This window comes from Pongo pygmaeus, chromosome 11, assembly GCF_028885625.2.
Source record: "Pongo pygmaeus isolate AG05252 chromosome 11, NHGRI_mPonPyg2-v2.0_pri, whole genome shotgun sequence".
Classification (NCBI taxonomy): domain Eukaryota; kingdom Metazoa; phylum Chordata; class Mammalia; order Primates; family Hominidae; genus Pongo; species Pongo pygmaeus.
Genome location: NC_072384.2, coordinates 43,769,739 through 43,791,579, shown reverse-complemented (window position 1 = coordinate 43,791,579; position 21,841 = coordinate 43,769,739). Strand labels below are relative to the sequence as shown.

Sequence of the window (21,841 nt, the reverse complement as noted above, 5' to 3'; positions counted from 1 at the left end):
CCTTACTTCATCAACTCCTCTAAAATATAATAAACTAGTCTATCTTTTTGGTAATATAGAAATTCCAAATTTTTAGGTTACACAGTAATGTGAAAGACAAGTGCATATTGTCTATCTTGGGAATTTTTTTTAAAGTAATGGACTCTATCATTCTGCGCCAATACACAGCAATCAAAATTGCCTGAGTGTTAGCAGTCTCTACGTCTTGATATTCAAAATCCCCTAATGTAAGATCTCCTGCTGTTTAGGGAGATATTTGATACTGCAGACTACTACAGATTTCCATGCCTTGTCCACTCTTCACCTTGCTCTCCTGAAGCTCTTTACATGAGAAACTCTCATTGGCATCTGAACATGTGTTCCCTGGAGAAAGCCATGTTCAGAGCAGGGGTGGAGAGAGCGGCCAAGATGCTGTACTAATTCCCAGGAAGAGCAGAAAACTTTTCTGTTGCTCTTGACGACCTGGCTTTATCCATGCCTCTGTACCAGTTGGAGGCTCTGCAAGGCCGCCCATGTAGCTGTGTAATGAGAAAAAGATCATCCTCTTCCCTCACGGTTGTTTTTAGGTATCTAGTGCCAATATGTCTTTTGGAAGCCTTCTGCAAAAATGCATACATGCATTTTTAATGATGAAAAGCTTACATTTATTAATTAGTCAACTTTAAACAAAGTAGCCATGAGAATCTATAGACCTCAACAAATGCTGAATACATGCTTCCTTAAACTAAAAAACTCAATACAAATGACTACATTCAAAATAATTTTCGTGTTTTCTTATCATCTGAGATGTTAACAAAAAGGCTGTTTTTCAAAAAGATGATAAATACAGTTACCTAGATTTGTAATTGCTTCTTCAGTTCCCTTTGCCTTTCATAGTGAAGTAAGCAAAAGCCAGATTATATGATAAATACATAATTTATGTTACATACATTACATTACACTGGGGAAGCGTGTGTGTGTGTGTATATATATATATGAGATGCCCTATTATACATATATATATATTTACATGTCTGTATATTGCAGAATCACAACTATTATGTGTATATATCTCCAAACGGGTGAATCACAGAAGTAGGAAAAAAAATTAACCACTCATGTCCTCATTTCCAAGAACACTGGCACTAGTAGGCACTCAATAAACAGTTATTAAACAAAGGGATGGATGGATGATTCTACTCAGTTTTTTACATATACTTGCTGCAACTCCTCTGTACCTTCCAAGATATTTTCTTTTTAAAAAAAATTATTTATTCATTTTGATGTTTACTTAAATGGCTTAACATAATATTCAATTTTTTTCAATTTTTTATGAAAATTAAAAGCATGCAGGACACTAAAACAGTGATAATAGAGTACCTGCTTTCCACTGTGAACACAGGCTTGTTACAAATAAAGAAAATAAATGCCAAAGGGAAACAGAAAATGATAAAGAATAAGTATCCGGTCTGTATTTCACTACCTGTACACCCTAAGCAAAGCCCACTTTTAAGTATCTTTGAGAAAGTATTCTAAAGCAACTTGATTATGGGGGCTGACTAATTTGGGGACCAATATTTCTCTTTTATTTAGATTTCTGTTAACATCACTTGATTTTTAGGCAATAATTTTTAAGGCCAGTCTATATTGATGTTTATTATTATCTGTCTAAAAAATCAATATCTATCTAACACAGCCATAAAGATATTTATAAAAGTGTCATTAATAAGCAACGTTAGTAAGAGTGGCCAACATATTGCCAAGAGAACTGAGGCTTTCCTGACAAAAAGGGACCTGAAAATTCACCCTAACAATCTAACAATATTAAAATACACATGGTCATGAGGAAACATTTTTAATTAACATTCTTTTTTTTTTTTTTTTTTGAGACAGGGGTCTCACTCTGTCACTCAGGCTGGAGTGCAGTGGTGCGATCACAGCTCTCTGCAGCCTCAACCTCCCAAGCTCAAGCGCTTCTGCTACCTCTGCCTCCCCAGTAGCAGGAACCTGTGCACAGGCATGCACCACCATGCCTGGCTAATTCTTTTACTTTCTATAGAGACAAGATTTGTTGCCCAAGCTAGATATTCTTTTTTTGGATAGAGAAAAGGTAATCTAACCTTAGAGAAGATTGAGACGTATTTGCAAGACATCAGGGTAAATTTTAGGACTAAATGCAAAATCTCTGGAGAAGGTATGGGAAGAAATTACTTGAGGCTTCTTGTGAATTTTTGTTATGGTTTGATCATAAATACCATGCAAATATCTTTTGTCAGTGTGTTTTGGCAGTTCTTCCAAAGAGACCAGGGAGTGAAGAGGATTACAGAAAGAAGGAAAATGAGGTTGATTTTACACTAGAAAAATGCAGTGAAGAATTCTACAACCTTTCAGCTACTTTTCTACCTCATTCTTGTATCCAGTACACATTATTGCATAATCTTTGTAAAAACAAACATACAAACTTTCAGATACAATCAAAACTTCATGCTTCCCAACAATTCTGAGAGTAACCAAAATTGAATCTCATCATTTGTCCTAGTATTATAACTGTTAGGGTGATTTTAATTTTAAGAGACTGAAACACAACATACCTTCAAGCAGAAAAGGAAGTTTCTTGGCTCACAGAATTTAAGGAAGGTGGTCAACAGAACCACTGCAAGGTGCACCTCGGCCTCAGGAACAAGAAGAGCTAGAAATGAACTGTCAGAACATGCAATCTTGTCTGCTTTTCTCTGTATGTCTGCTTTATTCTCTTTTCATAAATCTTCTTTTTCTAGATGAAAAATAACAATTCCTTCATTCTACATTTTATAGCTACAGTCACTTGGCAGAAAAAAAAAAACTGCCTTGATGCTTTTTCTGGAACAAAGTCCTAAAATTATAGGGAAGGGATTTATTGAATTTAATTGGATCTATTGGCTACCCTGGACCAATCAACAAGTTGGCCTGGAGAAGAGAGGACTGAGATTGGCTCACCTGAGCAACAGAGATCAATTGTGGCTAGGGGAGCAGGATCACATGGTAACACAGCAGCTCCTTGGGTACCATAAGGCTTGGCAATCAGGAAATGGAGAAGCATTCCTAGGACAAGGTGAATGTTGAAGTACTGGGCAGAAAAACTGTATATTACTAGCACCTATTGCACCTCAGGGAAAAACTACATTAGATTCATGCTGGTGATACCTAGTTTCTGGGAGATTCAACTCTAGCCCACTTAAGTGACCCCAGGTATATGAGATATATAAACAACAGCATATCTATACAGCATGAAGAAATATCCAGATGGAGCAAATGGATTTAAATGATTGAGTGCCATCTTCTTCATGAAACCCTTTTTGAATACTTCTCTGAGCCCTATCAAACTCTTGCAAGTATTTATGACCACTACTACACAATTTATCAAATAATTATTCTACAGTTGCCTGAATATTAGGTCTAAGTCCCTAGCTCAGCTGCAGGTATCTTATTTTATGCTTCCTTTTACCAAAAGACCTCTACACCAACATTAGTGTTAAGGACATAATTTATTCCACATTCATCTCATAAATGATTCTTGAGAGCCTACTAATTTCTAGGCAATATATTCAATGCCCAGGATACAAAGATGATCAAAGATGAATCCTTAAAGAGAGCGCATGATTTGATGTCTTTTGTCCCCATCACACTTGACATAGAAATCTAGCATAGTCAAATTTGATCTAGCAATTGAATTACCTCTCCAAACAACAGTAGTGTATCTAGATGCAGTTTTGTTTGCCTATCCAGAAAAATCAGAATTTTCCTCCCTTTTAAGCCAAAAGGCTATTAATGCAAATCCAATTGAATTTGCATATGATTACATTTCTGATGGAAACATTCATATGCAAATGAAAATTCATGCAAAGATAGCCAGATCATTCAAATAGTTGCTGAAATATCAAGATAAAATTAGGATATTAAATGTACGTCCAACTATGTTTACTAGGTTACACTAAGGTCATCAAGTAGGACAATATTCTCAAAAAACTTAAACCATGTCTTAACCCTTGACATAAACCATTGACAACCCTCAAGTAGATACGAATTCAGAAAGGAGCTATTACATTACTTTCTGCTGTCATAGTACTGAAAAAGAAGTCAGTCACTGATAAAATCAGTGAAGTTACTCTAAAGACATTCGTCATGGCTCCACCATTTTGCCCCTTTTATCTTTTCTTCCCATCAAAAGTAAAAGGTGATTTTTTTTATAGAGCTGATGTTATTTTGATGATCCAAAACAATGAGCAAATACTTTATGCAAGTTGACAGTTTCTACATGCTCCATAGGGGCTCAGTGATGCAAGTTAAATGACATCATCACAGTCACCACCAATAAGTATCCATTGGAAAGCATCCATGACATTGTGCATACAGCAAGAGGAAAATGATCTTATCTAAAGCCCATATTCTTTATTAAGTCCAGCTAATAACAGATTTAAGCAAAATTTCAAGGTATAAAATCTTTACTACTGTACATTCCAAATCTATTTTTGAGGGAAATACAGTCTTGGAATAGACCGTTGTTCTTGTTAAACTTATTAGAAGTTACAGAGGCAAAAAAGAAAGGTTTGAGATCACAGCATTCAGGATTACTGGCGCTTAGTTTAGTGGTCCACAAAGTGTAATTCTCCCACTTCGTTTTATTTGGTCCCATATATTTGTTTATAGTTTCAAGTCTTTTTAGAATTCTAGTGTTCTTTGCTTTGATGAATGTCACCTACAATCCATCAAATTTGGAAAGTCTAAACCTGAGGGAGGTACCTTAGCATCTCCCAACCTGACAAACCGAATTCTTTCCCAAATGAATCTGAGGAATTTTATATCTTAGCTATTTCTCAAATCCAGACACTTCCTTCATCTCCATCATCAATTCCTTAACAGTATCTTTTGCCTGGCCTAGGACAGGAAACTCCTAACTGGATTCCCAGGACCTACTTTTCTCTTTCTCCAATCCCTATCATACTATAGCCAATGATGTCATCTAAAAATGCAAATAATCATAGTTTCATCCAGCCATCTTCCTTGCTTAATACTCTTCAATAGCTTCCTGCTTCTTTTAGAGTAAAAGCCCAAATCCTTAAATAAGCTCTTACCTGCTGCATGGTCTGGCTACCACCTTACTCTCCACCCTTACATCACGCGGTTACCCTTTCACCCTCTACACTCCAGCACTGTCCTTTTTTTCAACATCCTGAGATGTCCCATGCTTGTTTCAGTCACCACATTGCACATGCTGCTCTTCTCCAGCTTCTACAGTTAGTTAACTTCATGCTTCTTCAGTTAAGACCTTCCTGATCTTCTAGCTGCCATCAGGTTCCTCTATTACTTTTTTTATACCACCATGTAAGTTTCTTTCATAATGCTTATCTGAGTTTGTAATGATGTGTTTACTTTGGAGATAATATCAGTTGTATTAATCTCTCTCATGGCTTCCCGAAGGATGAGCCTAGATCTGTTTTTTGCTCACCAGAGCATGACATGATGCCTATCACACACTAGGCATTCAGTAAATACTTGTTGAATTAATGGATGGTTCCACTTTCTATTCTCCTCATCAAAAATCCAAGTTCATAATCATGAAAGCAAAAAAAAATTGCCTGGCTTGCTTGCGCGTCACCCTGCCACAGTTGCCAAAGAGAATTAGTATGTCAAATACTACAATATTGTTTAAGGTAGAGGAGACAAGGTGAAGAATCTCATGGCACCAAGGTTAACTGCTTTCAGAAACTATGATAATAGGATTCCACCATTAATTGTACCAGCAAAGCACTTTTTTCACCTACTTAGGATAAAGAATAATATAACAGCTACTCTCCCAACTTTATGTTAGCATAAAAATATTATTTAGGATATCTAAGCCACAACTTATTTCAGAAACACATCTAGAGGTTTCAAATATACAAAATCTTATGACACAAGTTGCTAAAATTGAGTTACAACTGTTATTCATTTCACAGGAATAGAGTCATAATTACAAAAGTTAAAGTCACATCAGAATCACACACCAGTTTCTTAACTCCCTCTGTTACTTTTTATTTTATTTCTATCAGCTGTGAGCTTAATTTTATTTTCAGCAGCTTTAAAATACTGAACTAAAGATTAAAATTATAGGGAAAGATAAAATGCCACATTCTGGTGATTTTTTTTAACAAAGTTACATTATTATCTGTCTAGGAATATCTTTCCTTTTGCATCTGTCTCAGACTATGTAGTCCTGGCTGTTTGTGACATTCAGAGGGTGGAGGGTTAAAAGCTTATATTTAGCAACAGGATGTATCTGTGGTTAGGGACGCTCAGTCTAGTGGACAATGAAAAATTAAATATACCTTTCTTAAAAGAAAATGAAATTTCAGATAGACTGTTAAAATAGCCTTAATCTTATATTATCTTCAATGTTTATGGATCTTAGAATGCAGTTGTTGGCTTTTTAAAAAAAATTTTATGAAAAACATGTTAAATTTCTTTCATTCTTTGTAAGTTATACAGACTAATATTCCAGGAAGAAAAATAAAATAAAATGTGCTTATTTAACTTGAAGGAAAGTGCCCGCCTTCTTGCATATTTGCAAGAATAAGCATTTAGTCAATAATCGGTCATCTTCAACACTTCTTACAAATAAACTAGATTTTGTAGTCTATTGCAAGTCAGCATTTCTCACTGGCTATGATGGAGATGGACTTGGGATCCTAGGAAGAAGGCCCGGAAACGACATTTCTTCTCCTTTTATGATTTCAGTGAAGAATGCAAATTGCACATCAGATTTTGAGGAATACTTTGCCAAAAGAAAACTGGAGGAACGCGATGGTCATGCAGTCAGCATCGAGGAGTACCTTCAGCGCAGTGACACAGCCATTATTTACCCAGAAGCCCCTGAGGAGCTGTCTCGCCTTGGCACGCCAGAGGCCAATGGGCAAGAAGAAAATGGTGAGGCTGTAAATCATTTTTAGCCACTACACTGACCTCTGCAGCTGTTACAATTACAAATGCACTACATGCCTGGGTGTTTACCTTAAAATTTGAAGAACAGCTGCAGAGGCATGGAATTTCATGAGCAAAGATTAGAACTGTAATTTTAGGGTATTGTGAAATTTTTTTGTCAGCAAATTTGTGTCATTTGTACATCCAATAAAGAACAAGAACAATTAGAGCCCATTTCTAAGAGATAAAAATATCTAAATGTATTCCTATCTTTCTGAAATATTTTACTTTTGAGGAAAAAAAAAGTTGAGACCGACACTCCCTCACCTTTTGTTCTTCTCCACCGACACCTGAAACGCCCCTTCACACTGTGAGTTCCTGAGTAGTCTGTGGCTACAGGTTTCATAGGAACTGTCAGTCACCTAAAGAGAATTTCCTCATTTATCAGCTGTTTAATTCCCCCCCCCGCAAAAAAAAAAAAACCTGAAGTAATTAATTAATTTTCGAGCACAGTGTGAGCTGATTCCGACAAGTCTGTCCTGGCCATGCGAGGGGACTGGTGTGCGAGGGGGCCGGGCGCAATGATGGCACTCTGTGGAGCAGATTGCAGTGATTCCTGTCATACCATCCCGGGCAGTCAGCCCATTAGCTGCCATTGATTTACTGACCTTTTGGCCCGTTTCTCTCTCTGTCTGTCTCTCGGCTACAGACCTGCCACCTGGAACTCCAGATGCTTTTGCCCAACTGCTGACCTGCCCCTACTGCGACCGGGGCTACAAGCGCTTGACATCACTGAAGGAGCACATCAAGTACCGCCACGAGAAGAATGAAGAGAACTTTTCCTGCCCTCTCTGTAGCTACACGTTTGCCTACCGCACCCAGCTCGAGCGGCATATGGTGACGCACAAGCCAGGGACAGATCAGGTGGGGGGATGGTTTTAAGTGATTTCTTTCTATAATAACCCCTTAGAGAAACGATATTGCTTTGATTGGCAATCATTATTAATTTTTCATGGCATTTTGAAGATGCAGATCTTTTAATGGTAATAGCTTTAATTGAGGTCTAAATGATTTTTTGATGGTCTCTTCTAATATGATTTAATAGTCTTATGTTCACGATCGAATGAGTGTGTTAATTTCTAATTTAGAAATTTTATTTGCACTTTAACTTGACTTTAGTTTCATTTTTATGTTCCACAAAAAGTGAATGAAATTGTAGCATTTTAATTATACATTATTAAACATCTCAGCAATTTTAATTCCATTTTTCACCTCGCTTTACTTAGAAATTTTCTTTTCATATAGGATCTAAGTCATAGAAAAAGAAGTGTGTATTTCTTTCATTTTTCATATGACACCTTCAATTACTTAGAGTATTTGTATAAGCTGCTACTAGTTTATGAAATCTAATTAAGTGTTTTAAGGAAAATCAAAAAGGCATATGTTATCTGTGTATATATATTTATATATATAAAATAAATTGGATTAGTACTAAAACATTGGATGTACATTAAAAATGATCCCTTCTTAATATACATATTTGTAGCTAAATGTTAAAATTACTCCCTCTTTTTGCTTACTTGTCTCAAAAATAAAAACTCTGTCTTCAACAGTTAAGTATAGCTTCTTAAATCTTTAAAACAACTGAATAGGATTGATTCACAGTGTTCCTTAAGTGTTACAGCAAAACTCCTCTTTCCCCCTGGGAGGATTGACTCTGCAAATTGATATTATGATATGTTTGCATGGACAGAAGTGGTGTGTCTTAAGTCACAATAACTGGCCCTACAGATCCGGAATCACTTAAGTCTTGACACCATGTCTGTTTTTAAAATTATTGAACACGATATTGTATTCAAAATTCTTAGTTTTTCCTTATACCCTTCATTTTCTTTGAATAAGGAAAATGAGAATAAGCAAACACAGTCAATAATGGTGATAATACTAGATTATGGAATTTTACTATTTTAGGAGAACAGCTCATATAAATTATTCCACTTATATCTGATTGAGCTTGTCACCTGAATGCTTTTCAAAGATGAGTTATAAAAAATATGCTTGCATAGTTGCACTTATGTAACAGTTTATCTCCCCTTGCTTATATGCACAAAAACTCTAGAAAAAAAAAAGTGCCTAGATATTTATCTAGCATAACCGCTTTAAATTTCACATGCAGAAGTGTGATTGTGTTGGCGCATTATGAATGGTAGCTTTGGTGTTGAAAAGTCCCCTCATTTGCTCATGGCATTTACAATTAGTAAATTAAAATGATTGTATCATATTAACAGTGGCACAACTAAAGTTTATAGTAGTCCTCTGAGGGCTGTGGGGGGAGACAAAGCAGCTGTTGCTGTTTGTTTATGCAACTCAGCAACATATGAGCGCTGGTCCCTCAATGGCGCTCGGCGGGCTGGGCTCTGCTTGATCTTTGAAGGTTGCTGCTGTTTGAACAAACCTCCCTGTGTCCCATGTAACACCATCTGTCTCACTAGGAATGTGGGAAGATTCAGCACACCCTAGCAGTTGTCATACCGTTTCTGTGCTGTCTTTTTGCAAAAGGCTTTTGTGTCATTGCTGCTAGAAAAAGGCTGACCTCCTACCTTGAGCATCCAGAGTGGATGACTGCATTTTTTTTTTCCAGAATTCTAAGTCACACTGCTTTTTTCCCCTTGCTCAAAAAGGTCAGCTGTGTTTGATTATATCTTTGCTGCTTTTAACTTGTCTTTTCAGCAAACTTTTTTTTCCTTTTTTGTCCCTACTCCCTAGCACACTACTAAAAAGGAAAATGAAAAGTCGTTGAAGTCTTTCCTACTGGCCTGTGATAAAACTGCTCAAGCAGCTATAACCCAAGATGTTGTCTCTTACGTTTGATAATGAATCAAATCTGATAGGCAACACCTCAGGAAAAACTGGGCTTATATTTGCTACTAACACAATGAATAGGATATTTAAACATGCTCATCATGTAATGAAATATTTATAGTCAAGGTTTTTTTGTTTGTGTGTTTTTGGTTTCAGATTGGGTTTTTTTTTTTTTCTTTTTTAAATTTTAGATTGCTTCAGTATAAGATACACTTTTATGCTGATACAAAAAAAATGATAACTTTTGTTGTGTGGGGGTGGTTTTTTTTGAGACTATTCAGAATTTTCAGGAAAATATTTTTTTCTTGACAGAATTGTCACATTCTAGCAGAGAATGTTCATATTTTAGAATTTGTGGTAAACGTGAAAAACAACAAATATCTTTACAGTTATACTTCCTCGTCCCCAAAGGTTCAAAGAAACATTTTGGAAAAGATACTACAGAAATAATTCTAAAGCAAGTGTTGGATGTGCATGTGAAAGCACTTTTTTTTATTTGTTCCAATTTTATTACCAACATTATCACTTTTATTGCAACTCTGAAGACTGAGCAGATAAATAAGCATGCACTCAAACCTTTTGGCCTGTCTGAAAAATAGAGGCCTTTTAAAAATATTCGTAACAAATTTTCTTTGTTCCTCCTGCACAAAACTGATGTCAGTCTTTCTCCTTTTATAGCACCAAATGCTAACCCAAGGAGCAGGTAATCGCAAGTTCAAATGCACAGAGTGTGGCAAGGCCTTCAAATATAAACACCATCTGAAAGAACACCTGCGAATTCACAGTGGTGAGTAGCAGAGGTGCTGGAGCTCGCATTTGCATTTTATTAATTAGGGGAGTTTTAAAAGATTGTTTAAAATTCACACAGTCCTATTTGTAGCTTTTTGGAACTATCCATTTATTTCATCAACTCTGTGTGCCTGATTTGTCTTCATGAGACTTATGGTACAACCAGTAGCACTGTCTTATAAAAAGAAGCAGAATGCTTACACGTCTTAAAATTTACAAATGCTTTGATTTATTAGAAAATCTAGAGGCTCCTTTTTGTCCTTTTAAAACCGCTTCTCCAGAATAAATATTTTTCACCTGAGGAAACTCAACTGGCAAATTCTGAAGGATATTAATTTTTGAGACCTAACCATGAAAAAAAAGGGTGAAGAATTTTGGATAAGAGCTATGTATGATAAATACTCCCTGATTCCTGAGGGCCGTGGATCACAGAACAGAATCCTACCACTGAGATTTCCTCTTTATAACTAGTTTGATAGCTCTGCCAAGCATTTTATTACCAAATTGGATGCTATTCAAAGGACTAGTTGGATTGGTAGAATCAATGGAATCTCCACAAAGTTGATTAAAGCCATGGCTACACTTCCCGTTAAATACTGTGACATCTTTATTGTGCTATTGACCACACATTAATCTTGACACTCTGTTTAAATAGGAGGCTGCCGATGGCAAGACAAGATTTGGGATCTCAGCTGAAAAAGGCATAGATAGCCCTTACCTTCCACTGTGAACATCTTGAATTATGTCCTCCCAGGGTAGATAAAGCTCAGAAACGGTTATGGTCACATAATTCTATTCTAAGTACCTAGAATGTAGAGGTACCCCATTGTGTTCCTTTCATTTGGTTTCACAGATTCTTGTCTTGGTAGACAACTGCAATTGTTACCTAATCAAGGAAATGTAACGGTAATTTTAATTATCATTTTAGGTGAAAAACCTTACGAGTGCCCAAACTGCAAGAAACGTTTCTCCCATTCTGGTTCCTACAGTTCGCACATCAGCAGCAAGAAATGTATTGGTTTAATCTCTGTAAATGGCCGAATGAGAAACAATATCAAGACGGGTTCTTCCCCTAATTCTGTTTCTTCTTCTCCTACTAATTCAGCCATTACCCAGTTAAGAAACAAGTTGGAGAATGGAAAACCACTTAGTATGTCTGAACAGACAGGCTTACTTAAAATTAAAACAGAACCACTAGACTTCAATGACTATAAAGTTCTTATGGCTACACACGGGTTTAGTGGCACTAGTCCCTTTATGAATGGTGGACTTGGAGCCACCAGCCCTTTGGGAGTTCATCCATCTGCTCAGAGTCCAATGCAGCACTTAGGTGTAGGGATGGAAGCCCCTTTACTTGGGTTTCCCACCATGAATAGTAATTTAAGTGAGGTACAAAAGGTTCTACAGATTGTGGACAATACTGTTTCCAGGCAAAAAATGGACTGCAAGGCTGAAGAAATTTCAAAGTTGAAAGGTTATCACATGAAGGATCCATGCTCTCAACCTGAGGAACAAGGAGTTACTTCTCCTAATATTCCGCCTGTCGGTCTTCCGGTAGTGAGTCATAATGGTGCCACTAAAAGTATTATTGACTATACGTTAGAAAAAGTCAATGAAGCCAAAGCTTGCCTCCAGAGCTTGACTACTGACTCAAGGAGACAGATCAGTAATATAAAGAAAGAGAAGCTACGTACTTTAATAGATTTGGTCACCGATGACAAAATGATTGAGAACCACAACATATCCACTCCATTTTCATGCCAGTTCTGTAAAGAAAGTTTTCCTGGCCCCATCCCTTTGCATCAGCATGAACGTTACCTTTGTAAGATGAATGAAGAGATCAAGGCGGTCCTGCAGCCTCATGAAAACATAGTCCCCAACAAAGCCGGAGTTTTTGTTGATAATAAAGCCCTCCTCTTGTCATCTGTACTTTCTGAGAAAGGAATGACAAGCCCCATCAACCCATACAAGGACCACATGTCTGTACTCAAAGCATACTATGCTATGAACATGGAGCCCAACTCCGATGAACTGCTGAAAATTTCCATTGCTGTGGGCCTTCCTCAGGAATTTGTGAAGGAATGGTTTGAACAACGAAAAGTCTACCAGTACTCAAATTCCAGGTCCCCATCCCTGGAAAGAAGCTCCAAGCCGTTAGCTCCCAACAGTAACCCTCCCACAAAAGACTCTTTATTACCCAGGTCTCCCGTAAAACCTATGGACTCCATAACATCACCATCTATAGCAGAACTCCACAACAGTGTTACGAATTGTGATCCTCCTCTCAGGCTAACAAAACCTTCCCATTTTACCAATATTAAACCAGTTGAAAAATTGGACCACTCCAGGAGTAATACTCCTTCTCCCTTAAATCTTTCCTCCACATCTTCTAAAAACTCCCACAGTAGTTCATACACTCCAAACAGCTTCTCTTCTGAGGAGCTCCAGGCTGAGCCTTTAGACCTGTCATTACCAAAACAAATGAAAGAACCCAAAAGTATTATAGCCACAAAGAACAAAACAAAAGCTAGTAGCATCAGTTTAGATCATAACAGTGTTTCTTCCTCATCTGAAAACTCAGATGAGCCTCTGAACTTGACTTTTATCAAGAAGGAATTTTCAAATTCAAATAATCTGGACAACAAAAGCACTAACCCAGTGTTCGGCATGAACCCATTTAGTGCCAAACCTTTATACACAGCTCTTCCACCTCAAAGCGCATTTCCCCCTGCTACTTTCATGCCACCAGTCCAGACCAGTATTCCTGGGCTACGACCATACCCAGGACTGGATCAGATGAGCTTCCTACCACATATGGCCTACACCTACCCAACTGGAGCAGCTACTTTTGCTGATATGCAGCAAAGGAGAAAGTACCAGCGGAAACAAGGATTTCAGGTAAAGAGACAAATGTTTTTCTGCTCTGAAGAAAAGAGATGGCAATTATTTTGATTATGTGCATGTAGGAAAAGAAAATCTTAGTGAAAAAACTCAGCAGAAACGGAAGAGTTTGCTTTAACATGAACCTAAAACCGTCAGTGGGCTAGAAAAATGGATGAAACAGTGGATCACTGTACTCTAAGCACATTTGCTTTAAAAACAAAAAGGATAAAGAAGAAATGAATATTTATTTTGAGATTTATTTAGATGGACTCATCTGCTTTTAGAATTAAACATTGGTCACAATATTTGGTAGGACTTACCTAGGTGCTAGAAGTTAAAGTTTATAACCGTCATGTGCTTTTAAAGATGTGCACAGGACAGGTGTGATGGCTCATGCCTGTAATCCCAGCACTTTGGGAGGCCAACGAGGGTGGATCACTTGAGGTCAGGAGTTTGAGACCAGCCTGGCCAACATGGTAAAACACCATCTGTCCTAAAAATACAAAAATTAGCTGGGTGTAGTGGTGGGTGCCTGTAATCCCAGCTACTTGAAAGGCTGAGGCAGAAGAATCGCTTGAACCCAGGAGGCTGAGGTTGCATTGAGCAGAGATCGTGCCACAGCACTCCAGCCTGAGAGACAGAGCAAGACTCTGTCTTAAATAAATAAATAAATAAATATAAAGATGTGCACAACTTGCAATAATGTATATACACATTTTAATAGGTACTTTTGTTTTACAGAGAGTGGTTTATTTTGAAGAGTATTTTTAAAAATGTCTTCCATATTTCACATGACCTCTTACCAAATCTTCAAAGTAGTTAATAATTATGCTTCATCAAATAGGAAAGCAGTTATATTTTAACATTATGCAGCACATAATCTTTGTTTGCAAAATAGGAGCATAAGTAGCAGTGCACCTCTGTAACAGCTGTTCCAGTATTCCAATTTACAGTACATCTGCCCTCTTTGTAAATGTATTTAAGCCTATTTAATCTTCTCTAATATTAATTAGTGCATAGTCTAAGAAAACTGAACTGTGGGCTAGCAAATGGAAATGTATGTTATCATGCAAGTTTGCACTCCTTTGGATCAAGACAAAATAAATATCAAGAAATTTAATAATTTACTGATCCACATTCATTATTGTTCAATGCTGAAGGCTGTTTTAACATAGAACATTGATAAAAAAGTGTTATTAATATTCCCTATTTCAAATTAGAAAATTAAATATAAAAATATAGCTTGAGGCCTTTAGTTGGTAGACATACATTTAAATAGATTGCATAATAATAACATTTTGTACCTAAATATAAAATTCAATTAAAATCGGGTTTCTACAGCTACAGATCATTTCTAAAGTTAAGCATACTGGAAAATACACAAATTTCAATGTTAAATTTTCACTTATGGGTATTTCTTGGTATAAAGGAAATGAAGGATTTTAGCAAAATTTGTTTCTCTCACCTTCAGAGTTGACCATTTCCTGTCCTTGAAAAACAGTGAGATATACCCTCCAGGGCAGAGAAGTTTATATTTTTGTTGCATATATTGTTGCATATACTGCATATTGAGACCTCATATATTCATGGAAAAAAAATTGTTTAACTAGATCAATTAGTAGCAAGCACTTTTGAGGTTCTCCAAATGTCAGCCTATGTGAAGTTGTTTGGTGTGAGCACAAAGAGAAGCCACTGTATTGAACTGTGTGATTCTATCGCAGGGAGAATTGCTTGATGGAGCACAAGACTACATGTCAGGCCTAGATGACATGACAGACTCCGACTCCTGTCTGTCTCGCAAGAAGATCAAGAAGACAGAGAGTGGCATGTATGCATGTGACTTATGTGACAAGACATTCCAGAAAAGCAGTTCCCTTCTGCGACATAAATACGAACACACAGGTATGAGTGACTTTGCCTAGCTGGTTAGAGCTCCCCGTCCTGCTGTACATTTCATAATATTTAATGAGCACACTTGTGCAACATAAGATGTAACATATGCTGATACCTTCAACAAGGAAGAAATAATGCTTTTGCCGAGCTCAGTAGGACTTTTTTGTTGCCTGTTTATTGGATCATTCATGTCTTTATGAGTGTGCTTGTCTTAATATCTTTCCAGTTATTCCGTAAACCAAATTTAGAAATTATGTCAAAGGGACAGTCAGATGACCAGGGCAATGAAATGGCATGACACAGCCAGTTATTGAAAATATCTTCAAATTCTTAAGTTTCAAAGCTTAAGATGAACCTATATATGTAAAAATCTAATAAGAAATTCAGACAGTAATACATTAGTTTCATCATCCAAAACACCAAGAAAGCCATAATTTAGGGGTAATTTTGTTTGTTTGTTTTTTTAATTTGCCACATTTTGAAAGAACTAAAAGCATTAGTGTCATAAAAGAAAAGTAATAGACCAGATGAGCTACTTGAAACCACCTATATTTGGAAGATTGAAATAAAACTTTCTAAATTTTAATTAGTATATTTCCAATTCATGCATTACTAATTAGGAACAATTACAAAGAGTTGACAAGAAAACAGCCTAATTCTTCACTATGAGTAGAGAGATAGTGGGTTAATTTTTGAAAAGAAAGATGAAGTACCATATGTAATTTAATATTACTTCCCACAATCCAAGATCTGCAGCTCTATGGTTGAGCTCCACTTGTGTTTCCTCCCTGGCTCCATCCCCACCTCCCTGAACAATAAGGTAGCTGAACCTCATCCCTACCCCTAGCCCATCTCCAATTCTTCTCCACTGGAAATCTGGCATGCTCTATTAGCCCTGGATGGGGGAGAAAAAAGTGTAGGATCTCAATCAAAATATTGGCAAGAGGGAACCAAAAAATAGGGGAGTATAGGAAAACAACTCATTCTAAACCAGGAAGTTTAGTATCAAACATTTCAATATGGAGGAAAAAAACCTGACACTTTGGGGGGAAAGCTTTTTGGGGGAAAAGTGATGATGAGGCACAAAAGAAAAAGAAAGAAGACAGAAAAGGGAATATGAGCCAGGCGCAGCAGCTCACGCCTGTAATCCCAGCACTTTGAGAGACCAAGGCAAGAAGACTGCTTGAGCCCAAGAGTTTGAGACCAGCCTGCGCAACATAGCGAGACCTTGACTCTACAAAATATTTTTTAAAAATTAGCTGGACGTGGTAGCTCAAGCCTATAGTCCCAACTACTTGGGAGGCTGAGGTAGGAGGATGGCTTGAGCCCAAGAGGTCGAGGCTGCAGTGAGCGGTGATTGTGCCACTGCACCTCAGCCTGAGCAACAGAGTGAGACACTATCTCAAAAAAAAAAAAAAAAAAAAAGGCAAAGGGAAGGTGAATACTTCCTGTCATATTTTGACTGCCTAGATACATGGCACTCTTTTCTGTCACTGAAAACTGTCCTTGGGAAGTACTTGTACTCATCATCAGCTATTATTCCTCACTGGGCATATGCTGGAGGCAGCGCAAGTGACCAGCATCAGCCTGATAGTGTGGGGAGGGTTTTTGTGAAGAGAACAAGGTTGATAAATAACAGGGTTCTTACTCCAACCAATACAGTTTTCTTTTTCTTTAGCTGTCTGATATTCATTGTTATTATTTTAAAAGTTTAATGATACCTTAAAGACAACCCAATCTAAATCCAAACAGCTTTTATACTTGTGTTATATAATTCAATGTTTGAAACATCAAAATTTTCTTTTAGCATAGATATTTTCTTTAGTACAAAGTGCTACTTAAGCATTTACAAAGTAAAGATATTTTCATACCTAAATTTTACTTTAATTTTAATATTTTAATCAACCTTAAATGTATTTTGTATTCCATTATTCAGCTACAATAGGCACATCACTGAAGGCATCTTTCCCTCTCTGATTGGTTTTATTATATGACCATATGCAAACTCTATCATTTACTACACGGTGAGTGTACAACTTTTATTTTAGTGAGGGCTATCATACACATTGACATCCAGTCAATACATTTACTTCTTATAAATTAGAGTATTGTAACCTTCATAGGTCTGTAGATAGTTGAGAGGCCCAAAAGTTGACAAACACAAATATGCATAATTTATTTGAAAAATAAACTTCAGGCCTGAAGCGGTGCCTCCCGCCTGTAATCCCAGCACTTTTGGAGGCAGAGGCAGGTGGATCACCTGAGAACGGGAGTTCGAGACCAGCCTGACCAACATGGAGAAACCCCGTCTCTACTAAAAATACAAAATTAGCTGGGTGTGGTGGTGCATGCCTGTAATCCCAGCTACTCGGGAGGCTGAGGCAGGAGAATCACTTGAACCCAGGAGGCAGAGGTTGCAGTGAGCCAAGATAAGGCCACTGCACTCCAGCCTGGCCGACAGTGTGAGACTCCGTCTCAAATAACTAAATAAATAAATAAACAAACAAACTTTATTTTTTAAAGTAAAAATAAAATATTCTGCTCCTTCAAGATGTGAGAGCTGCTGCCTCGAAACATTGCCTAGCAACAAGATGGTAATCATTCAATGGTTTCTCTAAACTTGTGATTAATTATCTTCCTGTTGGCTTTCCAACTTGTCAAGTTTCCAGCATGTTAACTTTTTGGTCACTTGACCAAACATCTCATGACATTACTACTGTCAGTGTATTAGGTTCTATTCAAATCAAGTTCTTCATGGATTTTCTATTGATGTGATGTATGTGGAAATTCAGTCCATGTTCCTATCCCAATTGAACCTGTGGGATAGTTTCTATCCCACTAGCCTTTCATTTGTTTACATTAAGCACTAGTAATATTTTGAGAATGCACTTAGATGAAAATTATAAGTGAGAACTGTCTTGGGACTGATTGATTCTAAGGTTGGGAAATAAAATTGAATCATCATTTCATTATGCATTGATTATGAATGTGTCCTTGGTAAAGTGTGTTTGTGATGTCTGTCTACAATTTTACATACAGAATCGTTTAACTTAAGAAGGAAATTATGAGCTATTTATTCTTGGGACCCAGTGCTTTTTTTGCCTCAATTTATTTCCTAGGCAGATACCAAAGTCATCATGCTTCGTTTTTCTTACCAATGGCCTATTGCTTGCTTGCTTTTCCTGGGACTGGGACAGAGGAGGGAAACACTATGTAAATGTTGACTTCAACAGAATTAATTGTCACAAACAAGGACTGTGAAATTAAAAACTCTGAAACTCCTGTTAGGCACTGTCAAGAACTCGTTTGTATTCTAAAATTTAAATCTGACCTTTATTGAGTGCTTTCTCTGTTGAGACGTCATGGTAGGTGCTTTTGAAACCCACCTTATTTAGAAAAGTAATACAAATGTTTCTACTTTTGAGTAGATAAGTCTAAGTTTTAAATAAATTTACCAGTCAATCTTGTTTCTCAGTTATATGGTAATTTTTTTCATACCACAAACCTTTCATTTATTATTAAGTTCAGTTACCATTCTAGCTGTCAGGTGAATCACAAATTTAGATATTAGAGAAAATATTTACCCTAAGAAAGTTTGATTCACTCAGTATCAATTTGGCTGTTCTGAATCTTGGTCATGTGGAAATTTAATTCTAGGACATCTTGATTTGAATCAGGTAAACCAATAAAACAAGTTAAAAAGAGATGAATGTCCAAGTCAGTTACTATTTAAATTGAATTTATTAAATGCTTACCACTGAAACTTCTGGAGATCAGTAGACTATTTAGTGTAAGGTATATGTCAAAACTCTCACCTGCTCCCAGATTCTATCCTTTGCATGATATCATAACATTTTATTTTTTCAGTTTGTCAATTCATAATGCAGGATTAATATATGCCTATTATAAGCATACTGTTTATTATCAAATGAGTTCTCTGAAAATTGAATGTCTATAACCAAGGCATATCTCTAAGACAGACTGCAGTTTAGTGAGCATGCCCGAAGTGTTGCTAACAGGCCTTGAAACCTATAACAGAGGATGCTTGCTCTCTCTGGACACTGCTCTGTGTTTTGTTGCTTTGGAAAAGAAAGCCATATCAACTGTAATGTTCATTCAAAATTATTCATACAGTCTCTTCCAGAAGTTACCTAAGTAGTTGACCTTTTTGTGCTCCTGAGCTGATGAGACACTAAGTAGTTGACCTTTTTGTGCTCCTGAGCTGATGAGACATTAGTATCCAAAAGAGGCTGTAGGACAGTTTGCCCATACACGCTGTAGCAACTAGAGCATCAAGAAAATTTTCATCTACAATTTCTCTTCTCTCTATTCAGATTTATTACTTCCATGTACTCTGCTCCTGCTGCATGCATCCTCCTTAGAACTTGAGAAATTATTGAACATGTATTAATGAATAAGAATAAAATGATCTAACATTAACTGAGTGCCTACTATGTGCAATCCTTGTACTAAATGCTTTATATAAGTTGTCTTCCTTATTCTTTATGCCCAGTCCGTGAGTTAGGTCCCCAAATGATCTTCCTTTTACCTGCTGATCCTGAGAGAAGTTAACATGCCTGAGAATGCACAGCCTGTCATAAACGATGGATGTGAACCCAGATAATCATTTTCATTTAACACTGCATCATCCTGCCCCTATGGATGAATTGCTGTGACTAGAAACGTCTTATCCTTTCTCCTGATAGCATCTTTTCCTTTAAAGTCCAAGTCCACACAAGTGAGACCAAATTCACAACATACTGACATGAAGTTTCCCGGGAGACAAAACCTCTTGTCTTTTTCCCAAATACATGTCTGCTTCCTCTTAAATTACCTTCCCACCACGGTGTCTTTCCAAATGGAAAAGCATGCTATCTTTGCAGACTCTTGGCACTCCATTGGGATTCTCTGTTATCCAGTTTACCTCATTCAAAACATCTTTTCCAAAAGTTAAGGAATGGTTCTTGTGTGGTTTGAATTATACTTGCTTTCTTCAGAGTATGAGTTACCTTGAAGTAGGTTATTAGAACTGTCTTTATTTCCCATATAACTAGTAGTCACCAACAAATATCTTTCTGATTTCCACTCTTCCAGTTAAATAAGTTCTTTCTACTCTAATATTGTACCTTACTACATTTATCATCACTAAATTTCTAGTGGACATTCCAGTTAAATAAAGACCATTAATGAAATGACATATAGCAGTCTACAGCATTTTCCGAATAGTGGCATGCCCTGGAGGCATTCAATAACATTATTAAAAATATTTAATTACTGATTGAGATTTTATATCACCATATAACTGAATACCTAAAGTGTATAGAATGGGTTCCTAAACTTATAACATGCCACTTAGCAAACAAAAATGGGATTGGATCTACTCTGTTGGGTTTTAATTTAATTTGCTGAAATGCAAGTTTGTATTAGGAAATAAAGCATACAACTTCATATATGTTACAGTGATCCATGGCACTCTACATGACACATTTCTGACTTTAACTCTGGAGCATCAGGCTGATAATTTTTTTTTATCAGTTCTATTTTGGAAATAAACTTTTAAGTATGGCAGCTATGGAAGGTGTTGAAGGCATTCCAGTGCTATTTGTGGCCTGGAATCAACCAGATGTGTTTAGGCTTGGCACTGGCTTTAAGTTCCAAACACTGGTTAGAAACTGCCTGGAATGCCAAAGGAAATACAGCATTCCCTAGCTGAAGAGTATTTTAACACTCAACAAGTGGCTGACATCTTATGGAAAACTTTAGAGGGAAAACACTATTTGGAATCAGTTCAGCCTCCATGATATACACCCTTCTAATTTGTATTTTCTAATGGTTTCTTCTCTGATTTTTATTCTTAGACTCCTATGACTGATAAGACAGTCTTGACATCCTCTTTCCTCTGTTTCTTCCACTCCCTCCTAACTTGGCAGTTTGCTCCCATTTAAGACCTAAGATCCCCTTTCAAAGCAACTATCTCATGATATAACAAGCAGAGGATATACATGCCAATGCCAGCGATGATGCCATCTTTATCACTTTTGTACAAGTCTTTGTTTTAAAAATGTAAGGAAGAGAATTACCTGATGAAAACATGTACTAGATCACTAGAAATGTCTTGTTGAATAGAACATTTTTCCAAGTTTTAAAATGAGACAATTAGCAATGGAAAGCTTCCTGTCTGAGAATTTTCCTCCAGCAGCTTTCTAAGTTCTTCTTGTTTATTAACTACATTGCATCAGCAAGCATTAGCCAAATTGTGGGATGGAAATGCATCTTCCTAACTCTCCATCGATTAGACCGGGGTGTGTTGATCTTTCAGGCATAAGCACACACGCTTACGCCTGAGTCTGGACTCGCGTACAGAATTATTGGAAAGAGACTTCATGCAAAGACACTAATCACCCTGTCATCTTGTTCTTTCTCCCAGGAAAAAGACCACATCAGTGTCAGATTTGTAAGAAAGCGTTTAAACACAAGCACCACCTTATCGAGCACTCAA

At 36.9% G+C, this 21,841-nt stretch overlaps 1 protein-coding gene across 7 annotated transcripts in view; it reads left to right on the top strand.

Moving 5' to 3' along the window:
* Positions 1-21,841, top strand: part of ZEB2 (zinc finger E-box binding homeobox 2) — a 131,931-nt gene that overhangs the window by 108,145 nt on the left and 1,945 nt on the right. For all 7 annotated transcript variants that reach the window (XM_063647438.1, XM_054477420.2, XM_054477418.2 and 4 more), the window contains 6 exons: positions 6,733-6,921; positions 7,625-7,839; positions 10,456-10,564; positions 11,495-13,464; positions 15,171-15,351; positions 21,770-21,841. The exon at positions 21,770-21,841 is cut by the window's right edge. In XM_063647438.1, coding sequence (XP_063503508.1) covers positions 6,733-6,921; positions 7,625-7,839; positions 10,456-10,564; positions 11,495-13,464; positions 15,171-15,351; positions 21,770-21,841 — 2,736 coding nt within the window. The remainder of the gene's footprint in view (positions 1-6,732; positions 6,922-7,624; positions 7,840-10,455; positions 10,565-11,494; positions 13,465-15,170; positions 15,352-21,769) is intronic.